General features: G+C 51.6%; 3 protein-coding genes and 1 non-coding gene across 10 annotated transcripts in view; 1 reads left to right on the forward strand and 3 right to left on the reverse strand.

The window, feature by feature from the left end:
• Window positions 1-11,541, reverse strand: part of Mroh6 (maestro heat like repeat family member 6) — a 20,375-nt gene extending 8,834 nt beyond the window's left edge. For 2 of the 5 annotated variants that reach the window (XR_004112129.1, XR_004112116.1), the window contains exons 1-14: window positions 11,214-11,541; window positions 10,793-10,945; window positions 10,461-10,615; window positions 9,748-9,865; window positions 9,418-9,602; window positions 9,194-9,331; window positions 8,949-9,063; window positions 8,721-8,864; window positions 8,470-8,643; window positions 8,082-8,249; window positions 7,725-7,844; window positions 7,463-7,565; window positions 7,308-7,373; window positions 6,495-7,170 (exon numbers count right to left, since the gene is read on the reverse strand). Coding sequence is in view for 1 of the 5 variants with exons in the window: in XM_031346423.1 (XP_031202283.1) it covers window positions 6,941-7,170; window positions 7,308-7,373; window positions 7,463-7,565; window positions 7,725-7,844; window positions 8,082-8,249; window positions 8,470-8,643; window positions 8,721-8,864; window positions 8,949-9,063; window positions 9,194-9,331; window positions 9,418-9,602; window positions 9,748-9,865; window positions 10,461-10,615; window positions 10,793-10,945; window positions 11,214-11,501 (2,157 nt within the window). In the remaining 4 variants the exon portion in view is untranslated. Of the gene's footprint in view, window positions 1-2,835; window positions 3,421-6,352; window positions 7,171-7,307; window positions 7,374-7,462; window positions 7,566-7,724; window positions 7,845-8,081; window positions 8,250-8,469; window positions 8,644-8,720; window positions 8,865-8,948; window positions 9,064-9,193; window positions 9,332-9,417; window positions 9,603-9,747; window positions 9,866-10,460; window positions 10,616-10,792; window positions 10,946-11,213 lie in introns of those variants that run through there. The other 3 variants (XR_004112133.1, XM_031346423.1, XR_004112136.1) reach the window with 3 other exon arrangements.
• A 935-nt stretch (window positions 11,542-12,476) lies between these two features.
• Trnal-uaa lies at window positions 12,477-12,559 on the forward strand. The gene has a single exon. It is a non-coding gene; the product is annotated as a tRNA-Leu (tRNA).
• Window positions 12,560-13,995: 1,436 nt separating this feature from the next.
• On the reverse strand, window positions 13,996-17,978 carry Naprt (nicotinate phosphoribosyltransferase). Of its 3 annotated transcripts, none has more exons than XM_031357913.1 (13): window positions 17,500-17,805; window positions 17,181-17,308; window positions 17,013-17,080; window positions 16,767-16,897; window positions 16,566-16,681; window positions 16,018-16,214; window positions 15,803-15,943; window positions 15,423-15,507; window positions 15,202-15,282; window positions 15,004-15,106; window positions 14,575-14,729; window positions 14,383-14,490; window positions 13,997-14,275 (listed from the first exon to the last, which is right to left on the reverse strand). In XM_031357913.1, exons 1-13 carry the CDS (start codon window positions 17,723-17,725, stop codon window positions 14,213-14,215), a joined length of 1,602 nt encoding a protein of 533 aa, XP_031213773.1. In that variant the 5' UTR covers window positions 17,726-17,805; the 3' UTR covers window positions 13,997-14,212. The 3 variants fall into 3 exon arrangements, with proteins under 3 accessions (XP_031213774.1, XP_031213773.1, XP_031213772.1); XM_031357912.1 differs by having other exon boundaries at window positions 14,180-14,275; window positions 17,013-17,095; window positions 17,500-17,978; XM_031357914.1 differs by lacking the exons at window positions 16,566-16,681; window positions 16,767-16,897; window positions 17,013-17,080 and having other exon boundaries at window positions 13,996-14,275.
• Eef1d (eukaryotic translation elongation factor 1 delta) overlaps window positions 17,968-19,133 on the reverse strand; it is a 15,869-nt gene continuing 14,703 nt past the window's right edge. Inside the window, exon 8 of the mRNA XM_031359353.1 lies at window positions 17,968-17,996. Within this exon, the coding sequence (XP_031215213.1) occupies window positions 17,968-17,996 (29 nt within the window). The remainder of the gene's footprint in view (window positions 17,997-19,133) is intronic.

Here is a 19,133-nt window from a genome sequence, read left to right on the forward strand (position 1 = left end):
TTTTTTTTTTTTTTTTAAGATTTATTTATGGGCTGGTGAGATGGCTCAGCGGGTGGGGGCACTGACTACTCTTCCAAAGGTCCTGGTTCGGATCCCAGCAACCACATGGTGGCTCACAACCACCCGTAATGAGATCGGACGCCCTCTTCTGGTGCGTCTGAAGACAGCTACAGTGAACTATGCCAGAGCGATTGGGGCCAGAGCGAGCAGGCCTGAGTGAGTGGGCCATTTTGAGTGGAGCTGGCAGAGGTCCTGAGATCAACAGCAGCCACACACATGATAGCTTACAGCCATCTGTACAGCTACAGTGTACTCATACACATAAAATAAATAAAAATAAAATCTTTTAAAAAATTATTTATTTATTTCATGCATATGAGTACACACTGTAGCTGTAACAGATAGTTGTGAGCCTTCATCTAGTTGTTGAGAATTGACACTTTTTAGGACCTCTGCTCGCCCCAGTCGGCACCACTCACTCGCTCCCGCTCACTCAGCCCCTGCTTACTCCAGTCCAATAAGTACACTGTAGCTGTCTTCAGACGCACCAGAACAGGGCATCAGATCTCATTATGAATGGTTGTAAGCCACCATGTGGTTGCTGGGATTTGAACTCAGAACCTTCTGAAGAGCAGTCAGTACTCTTACCTGCTGAGCCATCTCACCAGCACTCCGTTTCCTTTCATTCAATGGGTTACCTCCCTACCTTTGTCTTCCTTGGGCATCTTTAAATAGATAGCTGGATCTAGTTCTTTAGTCCTGGCTCCTTTAAGAAAGCAGGCTAAGCAAGCCATGATGAGCCAACCAGTAAGTAGCACCCCTCCATGGCCTCTGCATCAGCTCCTGTCTCCAGGTTCTTGTCCTGTTTGAGCTCCGGCCCTGACTTCCCTCAGTGAAGAACTGTTACTTGGAAGTGTAATCTGAAATAAATCCATTCCTCCTAAGTTGCTTTGGCCACAGTGTTTTACCCAACAATAGTAACCTTAGATGAGACAACGTCACAATGGTGACTGGCTCTGGGAGAGCCGAGAGAAAAAAAGAATTAGAGCCAGGCAGTGGTGGCCCATGCCTTAAATCCCAGCACTTGGGAGGCAGAGGCTGGTGGATTTCTGAGTTCGAGGCCAGCCTGGTCTACAGAGTGAGTTCCAGGACAGCTGGGGCTATACAGAGAAACCCTGTCTCGAAAAACCAAAAAAGAAAAAAAGAATCAGAATGGGGGTGGGAGATCTGTTATAAATAGAGAAAAAAAAAAACTTTGAAAAACTTCACCGGAAGTGAAAAGATGGAGGCGGGGCCCATGGAGAAGCACCGCGAGCACAGCTCACGGAGAGGACTGAGACACTTACCAGGAGGCAAGGCAGACCAAACCTTGCCCCGACCCCCACACCCCATCCCAGATCCCTGGCTATGGACAGGGTGGCCCAAGAGGGGGTAAGGAGTCGTCGAGGGAGGAGTCAGGTGTAGTTGGTCAGGGGAATCTTTCAGCTCTGACTGACTAGCAAACAGGTTGCTTCTTTTTTTTGTTTTTTTTGTTTTTTGTTTTGGTTTGTTTGTTTTTGTTTGTTTCGAGACAGGGTTTCTCTGTGTAGCCCTGGCTGTCCTGGAATTCACTCTGTAGACCAGGCTGGCCTTGAACTCAGAAATCTGCCTGTCTCTGCCTCCCAAGTGCTGGGATTAAAAGCGTGCGCCACCACTGCCCGGCTGTTTCTTTCTTTATATAGATTTCATAGAATAAAGACAGACTAATGATGATCCAAGATATACAGTTTATATCATTTTTGTCTCTGGACATGTGTGGGGTTACAAGTTCAGTCACAGTGAGAAAGTACCAAGAGAAAAAATTTAATTTTTATTATTGGCCCTATAACTTCAACTCAAAAAATCTAAAGAATGTCTCCGCCAAAGCAAACACATTTATTATGTGACAGCCTACTTTAGGCTGGCAGCATTTGCAGTTTTAAAGCACTCCAGACAGAAAATATCTGAACCAGTCTTTTTATGAATAGCAAACACTAATACATATTTCCTTTTAATGTATAATTTCATCTTCTATGCTTTAAGGTAGGAAAAGTTTATCTTAGTCAGTCTATCTTATTTACTTTGCCTTATTTCTCCAGGGTCTACCCTATCCAATGTCAAAACTCCTCATAATCTATCACAGTTTCAACAATGTTTAAAAATCCAAAGTTTAGGCTGGAGAGATGGCTCAGAGGTTAAGAGCACTGGCTGCTCTTTTAGATGGTCTGAGTTCAATTCTCAGCAACCACGTAGTAGTTCATAAACATCTGGTGCCTTCTTCTGGCCTGAAGGCAAACATTCAGGCAGAACACTGTATACATAACATATCTTTTTTTTTTTACATTTTATTTTTTAACTTTTATTGCATTATGATGAGAAAAGTTACATGATTTCAATTTATCTGAATATAATGTATCTTTTTTTTTTAAAGTTCAAAGTCTCTTCTGAGAGTCATACAATCTCTTAACTGTAATCCCTATAAAATTTAATCAATAAGCATATCACATACTTTCAACTTATCACGGCACAGGATACACATTATTGTTCCAAAACACAGGGAACACAGTGAGGAAATACTGGACCAAAGCAAGACCGAAAACTAGCTGGGTAAACGCCAAACTCTGAATCTCCATGGCTGATGTAAAACTTCTTTCACCTTTGTTGGCTATAACACAATTCATTCTATTGGGCGGGTTCCACTCCCTGTTAGCAGCTTTCCTTGACAGGTGTCCCACAGCTCTGGCATCTCTAACATCTTGGGATCTCCAAGGCAACTTCAACATTACAGCTTCTTGTTCCAATGTCTGGGATCCACACATGATCTTCTGGGCTCCTCCAAAGGGCTTGGGTCACTTCTCCAGCTCTGCCCTCTGTAGCACTCTAGGCTCTGGTTGACTCCACTCCACTGCTGCTGCCGTTCCTGGTATTCATCCCATGGTGCTGGCATCTCTAACACGCTGGAATTTCTCACTGCTACTAGGCTTCACCAAGAGCCTCTCATAGGCTCCCTTTATGGTGCCAGGCTTCAACTTTTTTGCATGACCCCTTCAGGCCTGGGCTATCAGGCTATCAACTGCAACTAAGGTTGCACTTTCACCAGGGGCATTCCCTGGCTTCTTATAGTGCCAAGCTTCATGCCTCCAAAACCAGTACCACCTGGGTGACTCTTACACAGTACCAAGACTGACTACCAGCCTGAGTACAACTTCGGCCACTTCTAGAACACAGCTTCTTTCTGCTCTCAGAAAACACTTCCCAGAAGTGATGCTGGTCTCTTCTTAATCACCACTAATTTCTTAGCTCCCGCTAACCAGGATCAACTGTCACAAAAACACCTTCTATTCTTGACTCTAACGCCAGAGCCACATGGCCGAAGCTGCTGAGTTCTGTTGCTTGCTGGGTCTGGAACAAAAGGTCCCCTTGTTCTATTACATTACCACCAGCTTTCTGTTTTCCAACTCTCTGTGTCTAAGCTTGGCTGTCCTGAAAACTTGCTCTATAGACTGACCTTGAACTCAGAGATCTGCATGGCTCTGCCTCCTGAATGCTGAGATTAAAAGGTGTGTACCACCAATGCCTGGGCCAAAGCTTTTCTGTAGCTGCTTGTATTCTAACGCTAATTGTGTCCCCCAAAACTGTTTGCAGAGAAGGTCTTCTAGGAAGCTGCCCCTGGTTAATTCTGGTTGGCAGATAAAGACGCCAGCAGCCAATAGCAGAAGAGAAAGAGTCGGGGGGGGGGGGTTAGGTTTTCCTGGGTTTGTGATCTCAAGGAGGAGGCAGGGAGGAGGACAGACACCATGCCAGAGAAGAATGCAGGTCAGTGAGGCAGAGCAGCCATGTAAAGGGACCAAGAGAACGTGACCCAGAGCAGCCATGATGGAACATAGAAATTAGTAAGTAGTAACTTGGAATTATTGGTGGAGGAGATTCTAACAACATGAAGGCTAGGCGTTGCCCAGCTATTGTGCAGTTTAAGGCATATTAAAGTATAAAGGCTACATGTATATGTCTTTCATTTGGGAACATAAACCACTGAGGTGGGCAGCAACCCTGCACCAGGATTTATTAATTTTTTTTTATCTTTTTTTTTTTTTTTTTGGTATTTTCGAGACAGGGTTTCTCTGTGTAGCTCTGGCTGTCCTGGAACTCACCTCTGTAGACCAGGCTGGCCCCGAACTCAGAAATCCACCTGCCTCTGCCTCCCAAAGTGCTGGGATTAAAGGCGTGCACCACCACCGCCCAGATATTATTAAATTATTAATACTACACTTTTCAATGGCTATGGTGCCTCAAGATCCAGATCAAAATCCTGTGTCTTCCGGTCTCAAGATCTGAATCACAGTTGTGCTCTCTGTTTCTGGATTGTAATTCATTACAAATTAAAAGTCCAAATGAAAACAATCCAGGTAATGACACCTAACATGACATTATTATTCCTTGTTTGACTGAAAGCACAAACAATAAATAAGCTTAGCTAGGTGGGATATTGCCCGAAGATCACCACTCCCTTAATCTGTTTATCTCCTTGAACACAGAATTCAGTTCTATTTCACTTCCTGGTGCATCTCAGAAAACACTTCCCAGAAGGTTTCACCTCAGTGATTCTGGTCTCTTCTTAATCACCACTAATTTCTTAGCTCCCACTAACCAGGATGAACTGTCACAATAACACCTTCTATTCTTGACTCTAACGCCAGAGCCACATGGCCAAAGCTGCTGAGTTCTGTTGCTTGCGGGGCAACAGAACTTTTTCTTTTTTTCTTTTTGGTTTTTTGAGACAGGGTTTCTCTGTGTAGCTCTGGCTGTCCTAGAACTCACTCTGTACACCAGGCTGGCCTCGAACTCAGAAATCTGCCTGCCTCTGCCTTCCAAGTGCTAGGATTAAAGTTCTTTTTTTAAATATTTGTTTATTTATGTATATGGGTACACCATTGCCCTCTTCAGACACACACCAGAAGAGGGCATCAGACCCCACTGCAGATGGTTGTGAGCTACCATGTGGTGGCTGGGAATTGAACTCAGGACCTCTGGAAGAGCAGTCAGTGTTCTTAATCACTGAGCCATCTCTCCAGCCTGCATATTAATTAATTAATTAATTAATTAATTTTGGTTTTTAGAGACAGGGTTTCTCTGTGTAGCCCTGGCTGTCCTGGAACTCACTCTGTAGACTAGGCTGGCCTCAAACTCAGAAATTCACCTGCCTCTGCCTCCCAAGCGCTGGGATTAAAGGCGTGCACCACCACCATCCAGCTAGCCCGCATCTTTATTATTTGAACTATACATTTTGTATTTTTCCTTCCTCAGCTTGCTCCTCTTCATTAAAATGCTCTTCATAAAAGTGAACTTCAGTAACCACGAAACAGAATTCATACTAGGCTGTTTTGAGACTATCTTTGTCAAAGCAATTATTTTAAATCTCTTCACCTTATCCCTCAGACAGACTCTTCAAACAATGGCAAAAAAAAAAAAAAAAGCCACATAATCTTCACAAAAATATCTCAAAAACAGTTTCTAGGCCACATACTAACATTCTTCTCCATTAAAATCTGCACAGTTAAAATCATCCTCGGTACCAACTGCTTCCATTTTTCTACTAGGATGGTCCATTAAACCCCACGTAAAGCATTCTACTGCTTCCCAAACCAAAGTCCCCAAATCCAGATTCCTACAGACAAAAACATGGTCAGGGCTATCACCGCAATACCCTAGTCCCTCGTGCCAACTTCTGTCTTAGTGCCGCTCCCTAGGCCAAGCATATTCAAACTACAACACACCGTCTCACTTAATTGCCTAGGCTGGCTTGAACATATGATACTCTTGTCTCAGCTGCACCACCACCTCTGGCCCTGTTAGGGTTATGATCCAAGCTATTTGGCAGTTTCTCTGCCATAAGGTGAACCCACTCAGGCCCTGACCGGCATTTGCCCTAAGCTACTGGAACTTGAGTCCTGCCTTCAGACTGACATTAGCCCTTAAAAGGGGGAGGGAGTATTTTTATTTTCTGCATATGGATATCTTGCCTGAATGTCTATGCACCATGTGCATGTACTGCCTGTGGGAGCCAAAAGAGGGCCTCAGGTTCCTTAGAACTGGAGTTATAGAGAGTTGTTGGCCACATGCATGAGGGTGCGGGGGGGGGGGGGGGGGGGGGGGGGGGGGGGGGGTAGAATCCCAGTCCTCTGTGAGACAAACAGGTGCTCTTAATCACTGAGCCACCTCCCTAGCCTGACTTTGGTCTTGCTGCTATACTGCTTTGCTCAACTCAAGCCAAGCTAGATCTTGTGCCAAGCCCAGCTCATCACAACCAGTTTCTCAGACACATGTTCAACCCCTGCCATGTTGTCACATTTATTTTGAACACCTTCCATGTAGGTGCTAGGGAAGCAAATGTAAATAAATAGGGTCCCATGCTTGTCCCCAAGAGACTCCAGTGTGGGGAAACACCCCCACCCCACTCATCACCACATTGTACATACCCTGTGTTTGTGAGGAGGCCTCCCTGGAGCCTGAGGACAGCCATTCTGTGTGGAGGAAGCTGCCTGTGTCAGTGCCTGGAGGGGTGGGGTCACCCCTGTGGCTGACTCTTCCTGTCTATCCAGCCGTGCCATCCCCAGTAAAGCCCTGGACAAGGCGTTGGGTAATGACATAGTCATTCACAGTCTGGTGGGTGTGAAATGCTTGCTTCAATAGTTCAACCCAGAGATGCAATCCTGGCTTGTGCTCTCCAGCATGAACGGATGTTAGAGACACACAACAGTTTTCTCATCGTAGGCCCAAAGAAAATAGTTACAGGTCGAGGGGCACCAGTGGCCAGCACCAGGCGCACAATGACCCTTCAGTAAGGCCTCTTCTGCAGATCTGCTATAGTGAGGACGAACGACAAACATGGATAGTGACCCCAAATTTGGATGCTGGGACTGGCTCAACGAGGTTCAAGGCAGCTCCATCGGCCTACAAGGCTCCGGCGTAGGAATGGACTATCGTCATAGAGTGGATGGGGCCTTGTAGGGTATGAATGGTGGCGTATGAAGCGGAAGAGGTTGGGGCGGTGTGTTTGGACCTGCGCCCGAGCAAGCAGCGCCACCTGCTGGGCAGACACGTGCGCTGCCGAGGAAACCGCAGACTCCGGGTCGCCCTGCAGCTGTCCTAGGTCTACACAAAGGGGCAACTCAGGCTGCGTGGGAGAGGAGCCTGGGGTCCGCCCTCACCCATTCTGTCCTGTAGACTCCTCTCCGGAACCCTCCACCTCTCCAGCACTCTACCCCATCCATGTTAGATCTGGTTCTCACCCTGGAATAGAGAGTCCAACAGGTCCTGACTGACTCCTTTGGGCCTAGTATGATACACCAGGAAACCTGTACCAAAGCAAAACAGTGAGGTCCCGCCCAGCCCTAGAAAAGGCTGGCCCAGCTCTCAGAACCTAACGTGGATAAGTTGGCCTCACCTATTAGCACAGTGGCTGCCCTGCGCAAGGTATCCTGTGGGCTCCTCAAGTAGCCCTGGGTCTGACTCAGGAAATGTTGAACGTGGTTTGGATATCGCTGAACCTAGGAACACAAATGCTCATGACAGGATGAAAGTATCAGTCCTTCATGGAGAAGGGGCTAGAGCAGGTACCGTGAACAAAGGCTATGGAATGGTGGTCGCGTTTAGCTCAGGTGGAGACTCTGTTTTGAAGAAGACGCCCTGATGCGTTCTCTACTAACCAGGCGGTGGCAGACGCGGCTTAGAGCCTCAGGGCTGTCATAGTGAGCCACAGTAACCATCTCCTCCAGCAGGCCCCATCGAAGAGCCTGATCACAGCGGGCTAGTGTCCACTCTGAGCTCTGGAATGGAGGAAGCAAGCAGGGTTAGGAGTCCAGGAGATGGCAAGTGGTGGAAAGAAATGGAAGGTGGCCGGAAAAGGTTAGCAAAGCCCAGGGTGAGGTGCTTAGTATAGCAGCCCAAGGGAAGACTTGCATCTAAAAGTCCTTGTGGTTCTTGTCTCTCTAGCTTGAAACCTTCAGAGAGGCCACAAAGTAGGAAAGGTATTGGATGAGTCAGATATGGGACAGAACACTGACCTCAGCAGCATCCTGACTGGAGTCATGTAGGCGCAGCAACAGCGGCACCAGACTCTGCAGCACCAGTTTCCGCAGGGGTCCCCGAAGCCCCAACCGGAGTCCCCTCTGGCCCCGCCGCACCAGTGTTCCAAGGAGTCCCACTGCTGAAGCACGGACCGAGTCCCGAGCCTTCGTGTGAAAATATAGTCAGAGCTCAAGGAAGCAAGAATGGAAGAGATCCGTGCAGAGTAGGAAGGGATGGGGCTTGGTCAGAGCTGCAGGTTAGGCTTTAGTCTGGAGGCAGGTGCACAGGGGTGGGGAACGTAGGCAAAGCCTGTGGGTAGGACTGAGCGTCCGTGGACAATTCCAAGGGGGACACAGTGGGACCACGGGGCAGGATTTTGCTCACATCATCCAGTAGCGGTGGGAGGCGTGGTCGCAGCTCAGAGCTGAGGAGTCGCACAGGTGCTCCGGGCTGCAGCAGTAGTCTCCGCAGTGCTCCAAGTGCAGCCCCCACGAGCCGCACATCACCTTCGCCCAGTGCTCTTAGGAGTACTGGCAACAAGGTGTTCACATGCCTTATCTGTAAAGATAGGACTTGTGGCGGGACCTTTCCAGACTCTACCCAGGAGCCACCTCTCGCCACTACCAGGTCAGCACCTTCCCACGATTCATTGCAAGGTGGTCAAGGCCAAGTAGGCCTAGCCAGCGCACGGTGGGCTCTGGGTCACCCTGCCAAGTTCGAAGGCGCTCCAGGATGACCTCCTCACGTAAGAGCTGTGCGGTGGACTGACTCTGCAACAGCTAAGCAAAGGGACACAGAGTCAGCAGATCTCTGTGTCTGAGCAGACAGTCATCCCTCACTACCGTTCTGGGAAGCAGGCTCACCCCAGTAAAGAAAGCCATAGCTGTGAGGCGCTGCGGGTTGTTGGCGCTTCGTAGCCGGGGGAGCAAGTCTGCAAAAAGGCCTCGCAGATGGTGATCAGCGTGCGCCACCATGGCACTGAAGTAAGGGAAAAGGGAGTTCTTCTTCTGCCTGGAAGGGCTCATCCCCACCCCCTCCCCCATGCCACCATCGCACCTGGCCAGCAGGGAGCTTCCTCCTGTTGTGCTGTCCTGGGATGCCCCCTCACCTGGCCAGCAGCAGGACACCCTCCAGGTGCGTATGGGCTCCTACCAGTCTCCTCCAGCCTCCTGCTTGCTCCATACATGTGACCACCATTCGACCACCATCCCCAGTGAGCAGAGCCTTTAAGGCCTCCACTGTGCAGCTGGAGGTGCGAACGGTTGAGTAGTGGACGGTGAGGGCGAGGAAGGCCTGCCCCCCTCCCCCACGAATCCAAGGGTACCTTCTCACCTGGCATGGCTGTGAGGTGGCCCTCGGTGAGAATGCTCCCAAACCTTAGGGCTGTCGGGGGAATGAGCACCTTGAGCCAGCTCATGCAGCTGTGTGACCAGTGCTAGCAGCAGGTGAGGGTAGAAGCCTCGAGTGGCTCCCACGCAGCCAGAGACGGCCAACATCTCACCAAGAGCGCGGGTGGCCTGCAGATCAAATGAGCCCACCCTTGGAATTCTGCCAATTTTGGATGTGTACAGGATATCCCAGACAAATGCGACTCGGGAGTTACTCTTTGGCTGCTTGTGCCCAGGCCACGCCCCCTGGTGGCACTTGCTGGAAGCCACTTACTGCCAGTGCCTCAGACTCAGGACCCGCCGCGCCCTTCAATGCCCACAGCAGTTGCACCAGCACCTGCCCGTTTACTCGCTGGTTCCGACTTAGGCTTCGCCACAGCTCAGAGGCCGCCCTGGAGGTGAAGGGCCACGTAAGTGAACAGGAGCTGCAGCACCGAATCCTCAGGAAAGCCCAAGACTACGACGCTAGAAAAGGCTCCAGAAGTAAACCATCCTTTACCCTTCCACCATCCCATGTCCCAGAGAAAACAAATGCAGACGACAACAGAGCCAGCCCCAGAGATCAGCAGCCTTCTGGACTACACTGAGCCCTGTTGTGTCAGCTACTGGGAAACGGACCTAACATTACTTTGTATTTTTTTTTAATTACTGTAAAGAATTAACCAAAAATAACTTTGGGGGTAAATGACCCGAAGAGCCAGAGACTTCTAGGTGTTCAAGCCACCGTGCTTACTTATCCCGCCCACATCTTTAGGTAAAAAACCCGGGTGAGGGAGGGCGTGGAGGGAGGAGGAGAGAGAAGAGTTTAAGAGTTAAACTAAACCCAGGTATGATTTGTAACACCAGCAAAAGTCGAGGGGAGGGGATTTCTGAGGCCCTGTTCCCTTACTGCCCGGTGCTGCAGGAACCCGATCCTATGATCAAGCAATCAAGCGGGAAGGGGGAAGGAAGCCGCGTGGGGCAGCGCGGCCGGGCGGGGAGGGTTACCGGTCCGGGGGTAGCGAACTGGGTAGCAGCGCACACACCACGTCCTGCGCATGCTCCAGAGCCAGTGCACTCAGCACCCGTAGGGCTGCCCTCCGGGGTCTCCCCTCTGCCAGGCTAGGCACCTGTGCCAGCAGCCCACGCACCAGACCGTGGACCTGAGGAAAAGGAACAAACGTCAGTAGTTAGAGCCCCAGGATCTCGAAAGGAAACTCTTGCCAGCACCGCACCCACCTACGCTCAGTAAGAGCAACTTTTAGGGGGAGTGTGGTCGAGGTTGACGGGGTGGGGGGGGGCTTGCAGGATTCTCTGGATGGGGCTAGAGAGGTGCCAACCTGGTCCTCCAGCCGCTGCCCCCGGGCTTCTAGGGCTGAGGACAGAGTGAGCGCTGTTGCCTGGGTCCCAGCATAGCCAGCCTCCTCCAGACATGCAGCTGTATACAACGCAAGGTCTGCAAGGGTTCCTTGCTCCCAGGAATACTGGGAAACCTATGAGGGAGAATGAAACATGGAGTTTCTGAAGTCCTCACACCGATCTCAACTATTCTCCCTAGTTCCCTAATCTACCCATCCCTCAGATGGCGACAAACCCTCTTCCCCTACGATCTTTGATCTTTTCCATCCGTTTACCCTCAGTACTCCCCAATGCCCACTCCCCGCCCCTCCCCCTACCCCCATACACCTGTACCTCTTGTCTTTCTAGCGCCCAAGCTAACAGCCAAACCTTACATCGTCCAGCATCCGCCCTCTTACTCACCTGGTATAGTCTCTCGGGGGCTGGCTCCTGGGCATTGTGTGGGGAACAGATCTCACTACCAGCTGTGGGGGCAACCACTTCATTCCCAGGCTGGGCCTCAATGGCAGGGGTGAGTGTTTGAATATAGGGCTCAGCCTCGGGTCCAAGCTCCTGGGGCTCAGCCTGAGGGCCTGTAGAAGAGGGTCCCACCGGCTGCCCCTGATTAGCCCGGATTCCTTCCGCCAGGGCTGTCAGAGTTAGGCAGCCCACAGGGCCATCCCGGCCCCGACCCCACACACCCCCAGCCATAGTGTTCCTACCAGTGGCACCTGCCACCACTCTTCCAGTGAAGTTGTGTCCAGACCTGACCTAGAATCAGGCCCCGGGCGGGCCCACAGGCGGGCCTACAGACAGGCGTGGTGGCGTGGGTATATACCTCCATGCGAGTCTGAGCGTGCGCCAGTGATTGGCTGTCCAATCACAGAGCTATCCTAGCATGGGCTGGTGAAGGGTTCTGCCCAGGCTGCTGGAGCCAAGTGGGACACGGCCACTGCACACTCTGGCTCTGCCCACCAGTGTCCATGGAGATAGTGGACCATCACTATCCGAGAAGAGGAAGATCTTTAACCCAACTGCCTGTCCCCCTTTTGCCTGGGAGAGGGGTCCAGGACAGTTTTAGATCATTCTGAGGAAGCCCCAGCAAGGTCAGGGGCTGGGCTAGACTGCATAGCCAGATATCCTAAGAATGGGCGTGGTCAGATACTGTCATCATTCCTGAACTTGAAATACTAGGGGTGTGGAGCACCAGAGGTGAGGCAGGTGATGCCTCCTAAGTACGTTTGCAAGTGCCCACTATTGTTGATGTGGGCTCCTCTGCATCCTTGCCAGTCCTGAGGTGGTATGTCTCATGCTCTATATGTCCAGCCCCTCCTTCTCTGAGACTGTTTTCCCTGTGTCTGTGTAGGCGGTTGTGTATGTATACTGGACGCCCGGTTGTATGCCTTTCCAGGTTCATGCTCCCTAGGGCTGGCCCAGCTTCTACCCTAAATCCCCACTCTCCACCCAGCCACACTGTAGGCACTGCCCAGCACTAAGCCAGGGGAGCTGGATGAACTAGTCTGACAGGAGACTGGGGCAGGTGGAAGTGCTTGAGGAAGTATTCCAAGCAGGTGGGCCCTCACCCTCTTCAGCTCCATCACCTCAGGCTACCCAAACCCCAACTCTGCCTCCCACCAAGCCACGAACCTCTTGTGGTGGTTTGAATAAGAATGGCTCCCATAAGATACCAGAATGGCTGAGTGGTTAAGGCATTGGACTTAAGAGCCAATGGGTCTATATCTGTGTGGGTTCGAACCCTACTTCTGGTGAATGTGCTTTTCCTTTTTGCATGGCGGTGGTGGCGCATGCCGATAATCCCAGCACTTGGGAGGCAGAGGCAGGTGGATTTCTGAGTTCAAGGCCAGCCTGGTGTACAGAGTGAGTTCCAGGACAGCCAGGGCTACACAGGGAAACCCTGTCTCGGAAAAAACAAAAACAAAAACAAAAACCCAAACCAAACACACAAAAAAGAATGGCCCCCATAGGCTCACTGCATTTGAATGCTGAGTCACCCAAGAGTGCCAGGAGTTTGAAGATTAGGATCGGGAGGTGTGGCCTTTTTGAAGGAAGTGTGTCACCAGGGAGTGGGCTTTGAGGTTTCAAAAGACCAGTGCCCAGGCAAGGGTCTCTTTCAGTATGTGAACTCTCCCCTATGTCACCATTACCATGCCCAAATGTATGCTATCATTGTCCCCACTGTGACGATCATGGACTAACCTCTGAAACTGTAAGAAAGCCCCAATTAAATGCTTTCTTTGACAAGAGTTGCCATGGTCATGGTGTCTCCTCACAACAACAGTAGAGTGCCTAAGACACTCCGACACTCTTCAGAGTCTTGTCTAGCTTGCTGTGCTCAGGCAGCTCCAGACACGCACCCCACCCTGTCAGATTGGCCTATAAAAGAGGATAGATCAGGCAGGACTGGCTTTGGAAGCCTGAGATAGGCACATTGCCCTTGGCGGATATGAGAGCCCGGGGCTATGATTAGACTCTGACACCCCATCTCAACCTTAGGACCTCCCTATCTGCTTCTGGTAGTAGGTGAGGGCTTTTCATAATAATGTCCTCTAAACAGATAAAGAGAAACCTTCCCCGTCTCTTGTGGCTCTGCTGCTCCATTCAGACCAGGTTCCCAGAGCCCAGCCTGATCACCTTCCCGCATGCTGGGTGTTAAGTTTCAAACCCAGAGCAAGAAGAGGAGGTGCCTATTTAACATATCAAAGCAGACCTGGCCTCCAGGTTCTCCCACCATTCCTGAGTCTCTACTAGTCACAGGAAATGGCTGGCATATCCCACCCTCTCTCATGAACTCTCCAGCCAGGGGCTGGGCTACCCTTCCCCCAGGGGCTCTTCCCTGTATAATCCCGGTATTTTGGTCACCCACTCCCTTTTGTACCTTTGGCATCCTGGCTGCTGTGTTTTCTGAGCTCTCCCTTCCTCTCCCCCCTCCCCACGTGGTTCAGGGTCAGGACCTCTCTGGACTCTCCCAGATGTGTCTGCCTCTGGCTATGCTCTCCTATATATCTATAACAAACTCCTCCACTCACCCAGGGGGGGAATCAGGTCCTTTCCTTTTTTTTAAAAAAAAAGATTCATTTATTTTATTTATATAAGTACACTGTAGCTGTCTGCAGACACACTAGAATAGGGCGTCAGATCTCATTACAGATGGTTGTTAGCCACCATGTGGTTGCTGGGAATTGAACTCCTCAGGACTTCTGGAAGAGCAGGCAGCACTCTTAACCACTGATCCACTTCTCCAGCCCCTTTCCTTTCCCTCTTATTTCTTTTTTTCATTCACTGGGTCTGCATCTCCTCATATTCTTAACCCCAGCTCCACTGGAAGTCGCAAGTGAATAGTAGAAATTTGTGAACACTTGGCTGACAAGTGGTGGGAAGAGAGTTGTATCATTTGTGATTTTTCACAGGGGACCTCGAGCACTCAGACTGTCCACCAGTGCCCGGAGCTTCTCCGACAATGCCACCTGCAGAGAGAAGAAAGAGATACGGGTGGGTGGTTGGAGCTGGGAGGGAGGGGGAGGGGGGAGGGGATGGACATAGGACACATAGGGCAAGCCACCTATAGGCCTACCGGATACACTGCAGGGTTCTGCAGCTGCTTATACATAGGGCAGAGGCGGCTCAGGGACTGCTGGGCAAAGGTTCTGGACTCATCCAGAGACGGAAGTGGCTCACACAGCTGCAGGGGAAGGGAAAGAAGGTAGAGATGATGGCTTCTGGTCAGAGCTTATCCAAAGTGAGGGTGCAGGTGAGGGGCAGTCACCTGTCCCCGTTGCAGGTAGAGTCGCAGCAATGGCTCCACCTGGGTTGGCTTCACAGTGCAGGGCTCCTGGGCCCCCCGGGGCCAAACCCTCAGTTCCTGCCCAGCCTTGGGTGGGGGCTCTTCTGCCAACTGCAGTAGGTCCAGCAGCAAAGACCCTGTGTAAGAGGCAAGAAACATGTCAAAGGGCTGGGCGGTGGTGGTGCACACCTTTAATCCCAGCACTTGGGAAACAGAGGCAGGCGGATTTCTGCATTTGAGGCCAGCCTGGTCTCCAGAGTGAGTTCCAGGACAGCCAGGGCTACACAGAGAAACCCTGTCTTGGAAAGAAAGAAAGAAAGAAAGAAACAAACAAACAAACAAACAAACAAACAAACAAACAAAAAAAGGGGACAGGAGACTTGAAGAAGGACAAAGGAGAGGGGAGATCACCGTCAGAGCCTAGGAACCGGAAGGCAGCCTTGCTCCCTGGCAGTGTTTGCTTCTCAGGGTCCTCTGTCAGCTTTATTCGTGGCTGGCCTCCCACAGACACCAGCTGCAACGACAGGTTGTTTGGATAGCTGCACCCCCGTCCCCTACCATGCATGATCTTCCAGACTCGTCCCACCTGGGGCCGAACACTGTCTTTACCTTGTAGACACAGCCCATAGAAGGCTGTTTGGGACAAGTGACCACATTGGTGCCAATGCCAATGACGTTCACCTCACTGCCCTGTGGGGAGAAGTGACAGTGACACAGAGCCACGCTGCCACCTGTCAGGTGCCAGGGCCATCTACCTACTACACCTACTGCAGTTGGCAGAAGAGCCCCCACCCAAGAGGGATCCACCACCGGTCCCTCTTCCACTCTACCTTCTGGGCTAGCCTCAACAGCTCCTTCTCATCAATGTTGTTGCTGACTGCAATGGGAACAGACTCTAGCCAGGGCGCCTGGAACCTGTACATAATGGATTCACAGGCAGCACCCCTCAGATGCACATGATTGATTTACGGTGGCCTCTTTCCTTGCTCCCTCTGTCCCCATTAGCCATGCCCATACCCACCCTTGGCCTAGGAGCCCCTGGTGGTCCTACCCTACTCCTCCCTCCCTTCCGGGCTTTCTCAGTTGCCCCCTGAAACAGGCCCATGGTCTTGATACAGGAGAGACCTTCCTTGTCAAGTTCCATCTCTCTGGGACTCACTCTCACAGGAAGATTCTAGCAGGCATACCACGCCCCTCGTGGGGAACTCACTGAGCACCAACAGTCCGAAAGATCCCACGGATCTCCTTAGCCTGCTGGAGCAGGTCACCGCTGTCCAGCCTCACACCCACTGCCCTGTAGCCCAGCTCCCCCAGTGCCAGGGCTACTGCCAAGAAATTAGGAAGACCACTCCTGCGTGTAAAACAAGGGGGTCAGGGGCTCAGTTGCTCTACCAAGGCCACCCTGATAGAATGCTCACAGCTTACCTGCGTACACTGTAGGAATCTAGCAGGCCCTGGAAAGCCCGGGGAAAAGCCAGTGCATAGGCCACAAATGCTGCACGTTCCCCTGGGTGTGGCTCCTGCTCCTCTAGCCCCAAGTAGAGGCATACACGCTTCAGCCACAAATTTACACTGGCAGGCAGGTCCACTGTGGGGCTCTCACTAGAGGCTGGAGCCAACATCTGTAGAAAGAGATGGGTAAAAGATGGTTCTAGAGTTCACTGTAGAGCCTGGGAGTGGCCAGCATGCCATGGCCTCCGGGCAAAGGTGACGCCATTCGAAGCCAGTTTTCTAATGCAGCCTTGGATCAAGTGCCCAGGCCCATATCTGCCAGTCAGAATATATAACAGGGCTCAGCTCACCCTAGGGCCCAGCCCACTCCAGCTGGGGAAAGGGCTGGTTTTAGGATTTTGTCTTCTAGAGTAAAGTGGGCCCAACATGGAAGTACACATGGAAGACAGAGCAGAAGGACCTGGAATTCAAGCCCAACCTGGGCTACATGGGACCCTGACACAAAACAAAACAGTACTAACCGGCTCAGGGGGTACCTCACTACCCGAAAATGAAGTGACAAAGGAGTGGGCCAGGGTCCCTGCCACCGGTACACCTCTCAGTTGTCCAGCAAGTGTATTGCTGCTGCTGTTGAAGCCTGGGTAAGAAGGCAAGCAGGCTTAGGGGACTCTCGATATGATGGAACCTCCCCTTCCCCAACCTATGCCTCTTCCAGGCCTCACCACCCAGGTAGCTGTAAATTGAGGCCGTGAAGCCCCCATCGGGACCCTGAGCTCGCCGCAAGCCCATCTCTAGTAGTTTCTTATCTGGCCCTGCAATCAAGCGAAGCCGAGCAGCATTGGTGGCTACGAGGCTGTGGAGAGTAACAAGCCAAGAGAACGCAGGTGAGGGTCGCAAAGCCTCGTCAGGAGGACTTAGATAGCCCCAGTGCGCTTCTATTACCTGTACCTCTCAGGTACCCCGCTCACCTAGCGTAGCTGACCAGACACAGCAGCGGAGTCTCTAGCAACTGTACCAGAAGGAGAGGGCCGGACACCTGCAGAAGCGGCACCTGCGGGGCGAGTGATCAGCCTCACAGTGGGACCTCCTGAGCCACCCTACTCTTCCCTAACACACCCAGCTCGCAGGGCACTCACACCAGGGAAGGCGAGGGAACCCTCTGGCAGAGCCCGCACGGTAACCCCAGAGCAGTCAAGGGCTCGAAGGTGCTCGAAGAACGCAGGGTCAGTGTCCGGTGGTAGCACCGAAGCCAAGAACTGCACGTCTGGAGCGATAGAGAACACATGTAGTCTAGGGGAGGGCTCGGCCAGGCAAGTGAAAGTCCCCTCAGAGGTCAGGGCCACAGGAGAGGGAGCGGGGTGGCGGGGGGGGGGGGGGGGGGGGGGGGGGGGGGGGGGGGGGGGAGTGGTGCGGTTCTTCCAGCTAGAGGAGTAGCGGTGTCAGTAGCGGAACTACCTGCATCCTGCAGACGGAAGGCGCGAAGAAAGCGCACACAGTCCTGCAGGCCAGCCGTCAGGGCGAAGGAGCCTCCGAAAGGGCAGTGGCGGAAGAAGAGCTCGAACACTGCTGCCTCGCACGCCCGGCCCGCTCGCCAGTAGCCCAGCGCCATGGTAGCCTGATAGAGGTCGGTGAGCAGCGGCCGCACCACCATGCGCCCCTCGCCGTCCAGCTCCATCTCCATTCCGCGGGGTACAGAGGCTCTGGACTAATGGCGCCCTACTCCACCCCCTAGGGCACTGGTCCAGAGAACCAACTCACGCGGGAGGGCCTTTCCCGACAGAAGTGGGCGGAGTGAGCCGCCTACCCTGCTAGTAGTTGCAGGGACTCAAAACCAGCAAGGTAGGCGACTGGCACACCCCCAGGGTGACCAGTCCCAGTCAGTCTCCTGGACTCCAGCTAGCCGCTTGCCCCTCAGAATGGCTCTTAGAGGTTTTGGAGCTCAACTAGAAGCACTAAAAGGCAAAACAACTTAAAAGGGCTGCAATGCTTGATAAGGTTGTACTTTACCCTGGCCTATTGCCCCAGGGAGGAGCAAACGGGCTACATTACAGCTGTGAGCAGCTTTATGGAAAGCCAAGAGCCCCCTAGAGGTCAGTGCTGCCCTTCAGGTGTGAGGGGAAGCCAAGGACTGGCATAGGGGGATGTTTGTTCAACTCAGGCGCCAGGCTTGTAGTGAGTCAACATCATAGGACAGTTTATGCTGAGAGTGGTAGTAAATGTCTTCAACCCCAGCATTGGGAAGGCAGAAGCAGGTAGTTCCCTATAAACACCCAAGGATATACAACAAAATTTATTCTTTAAAAAAAAAAAAAGTATAGGTGTTTTTGTACTCCAGGAACATGTATGCCCAGAGACCAGAAGAGGGCATCAGATATCCTGGAACTGGAGTTCCTTTACAGCTGGTTGTGAGTTTCCATGTGGTTGCTGGGAATGAAGACCATCTTCAGCCAGTGCTCTTAACTGCTAAGTCATCCTTCCCCGGGTAACAGTTTTTGTTCAGGTCCCACAGGAAAGTCTCTAAAACTTTTGAGGGAGAGGGACTACATTGTTTCCTGATGACTAAGGATCATGATGAACAACACTGATAGCCATACTTGGTACACCTTCTCAACTTAGTTGTTCACACGAACATCTGGCATAGGGGGATGTTTGTTCAACATTTCTGCAGCACTAGAGTCCCAAGACCACCAATACCCAAGCACTGACAAGGGACTTTAGGGGAATGGGCAGACAAAACTCCACACAGTACAGTTGGCTGCGCATATTCTAACCATCCCAGAATATAAAGAGGACGTGCCCCTCCAGAGGCAGAGAGAAGAGGAGTGCTAGATTGGGCCTAGGTGTACTCCACATGGTCACAACAGCAGGGACAGCAGACAGAGTGGACAAATGTGGACCCAAAAGATTCTGTCTCTGGCCCAAACAGCTTGAACATAAGAGGTAAGAGGTTGGGCAGGTATGGGACAAGTATGGACCAGAGCCAGGCAGAGCACTGTACACCAAGTAACACAAGAGCCAGAGTGCAGAGTCTCAGTCTTTAATCTCAGCAGGTCCTCACACACATGAAACCACACACTCTCGGACTTTCA

Source organism: Mastomys coucha, unplaced genomic scaffold (genome assembly GCF_008632895.1).
Source record: "Mastomys coucha isolate ucsf_1 unplaced genomic scaffold, UCSF_Mcou_1 pScaffold11, whole genome shotgun sequence".
NCBI classification, from domain to species: Eukaryota; Metazoa; Chordata; class Mammalia; order Rodentia; family Muridae; genus Mastomys; species Mastomys coucha.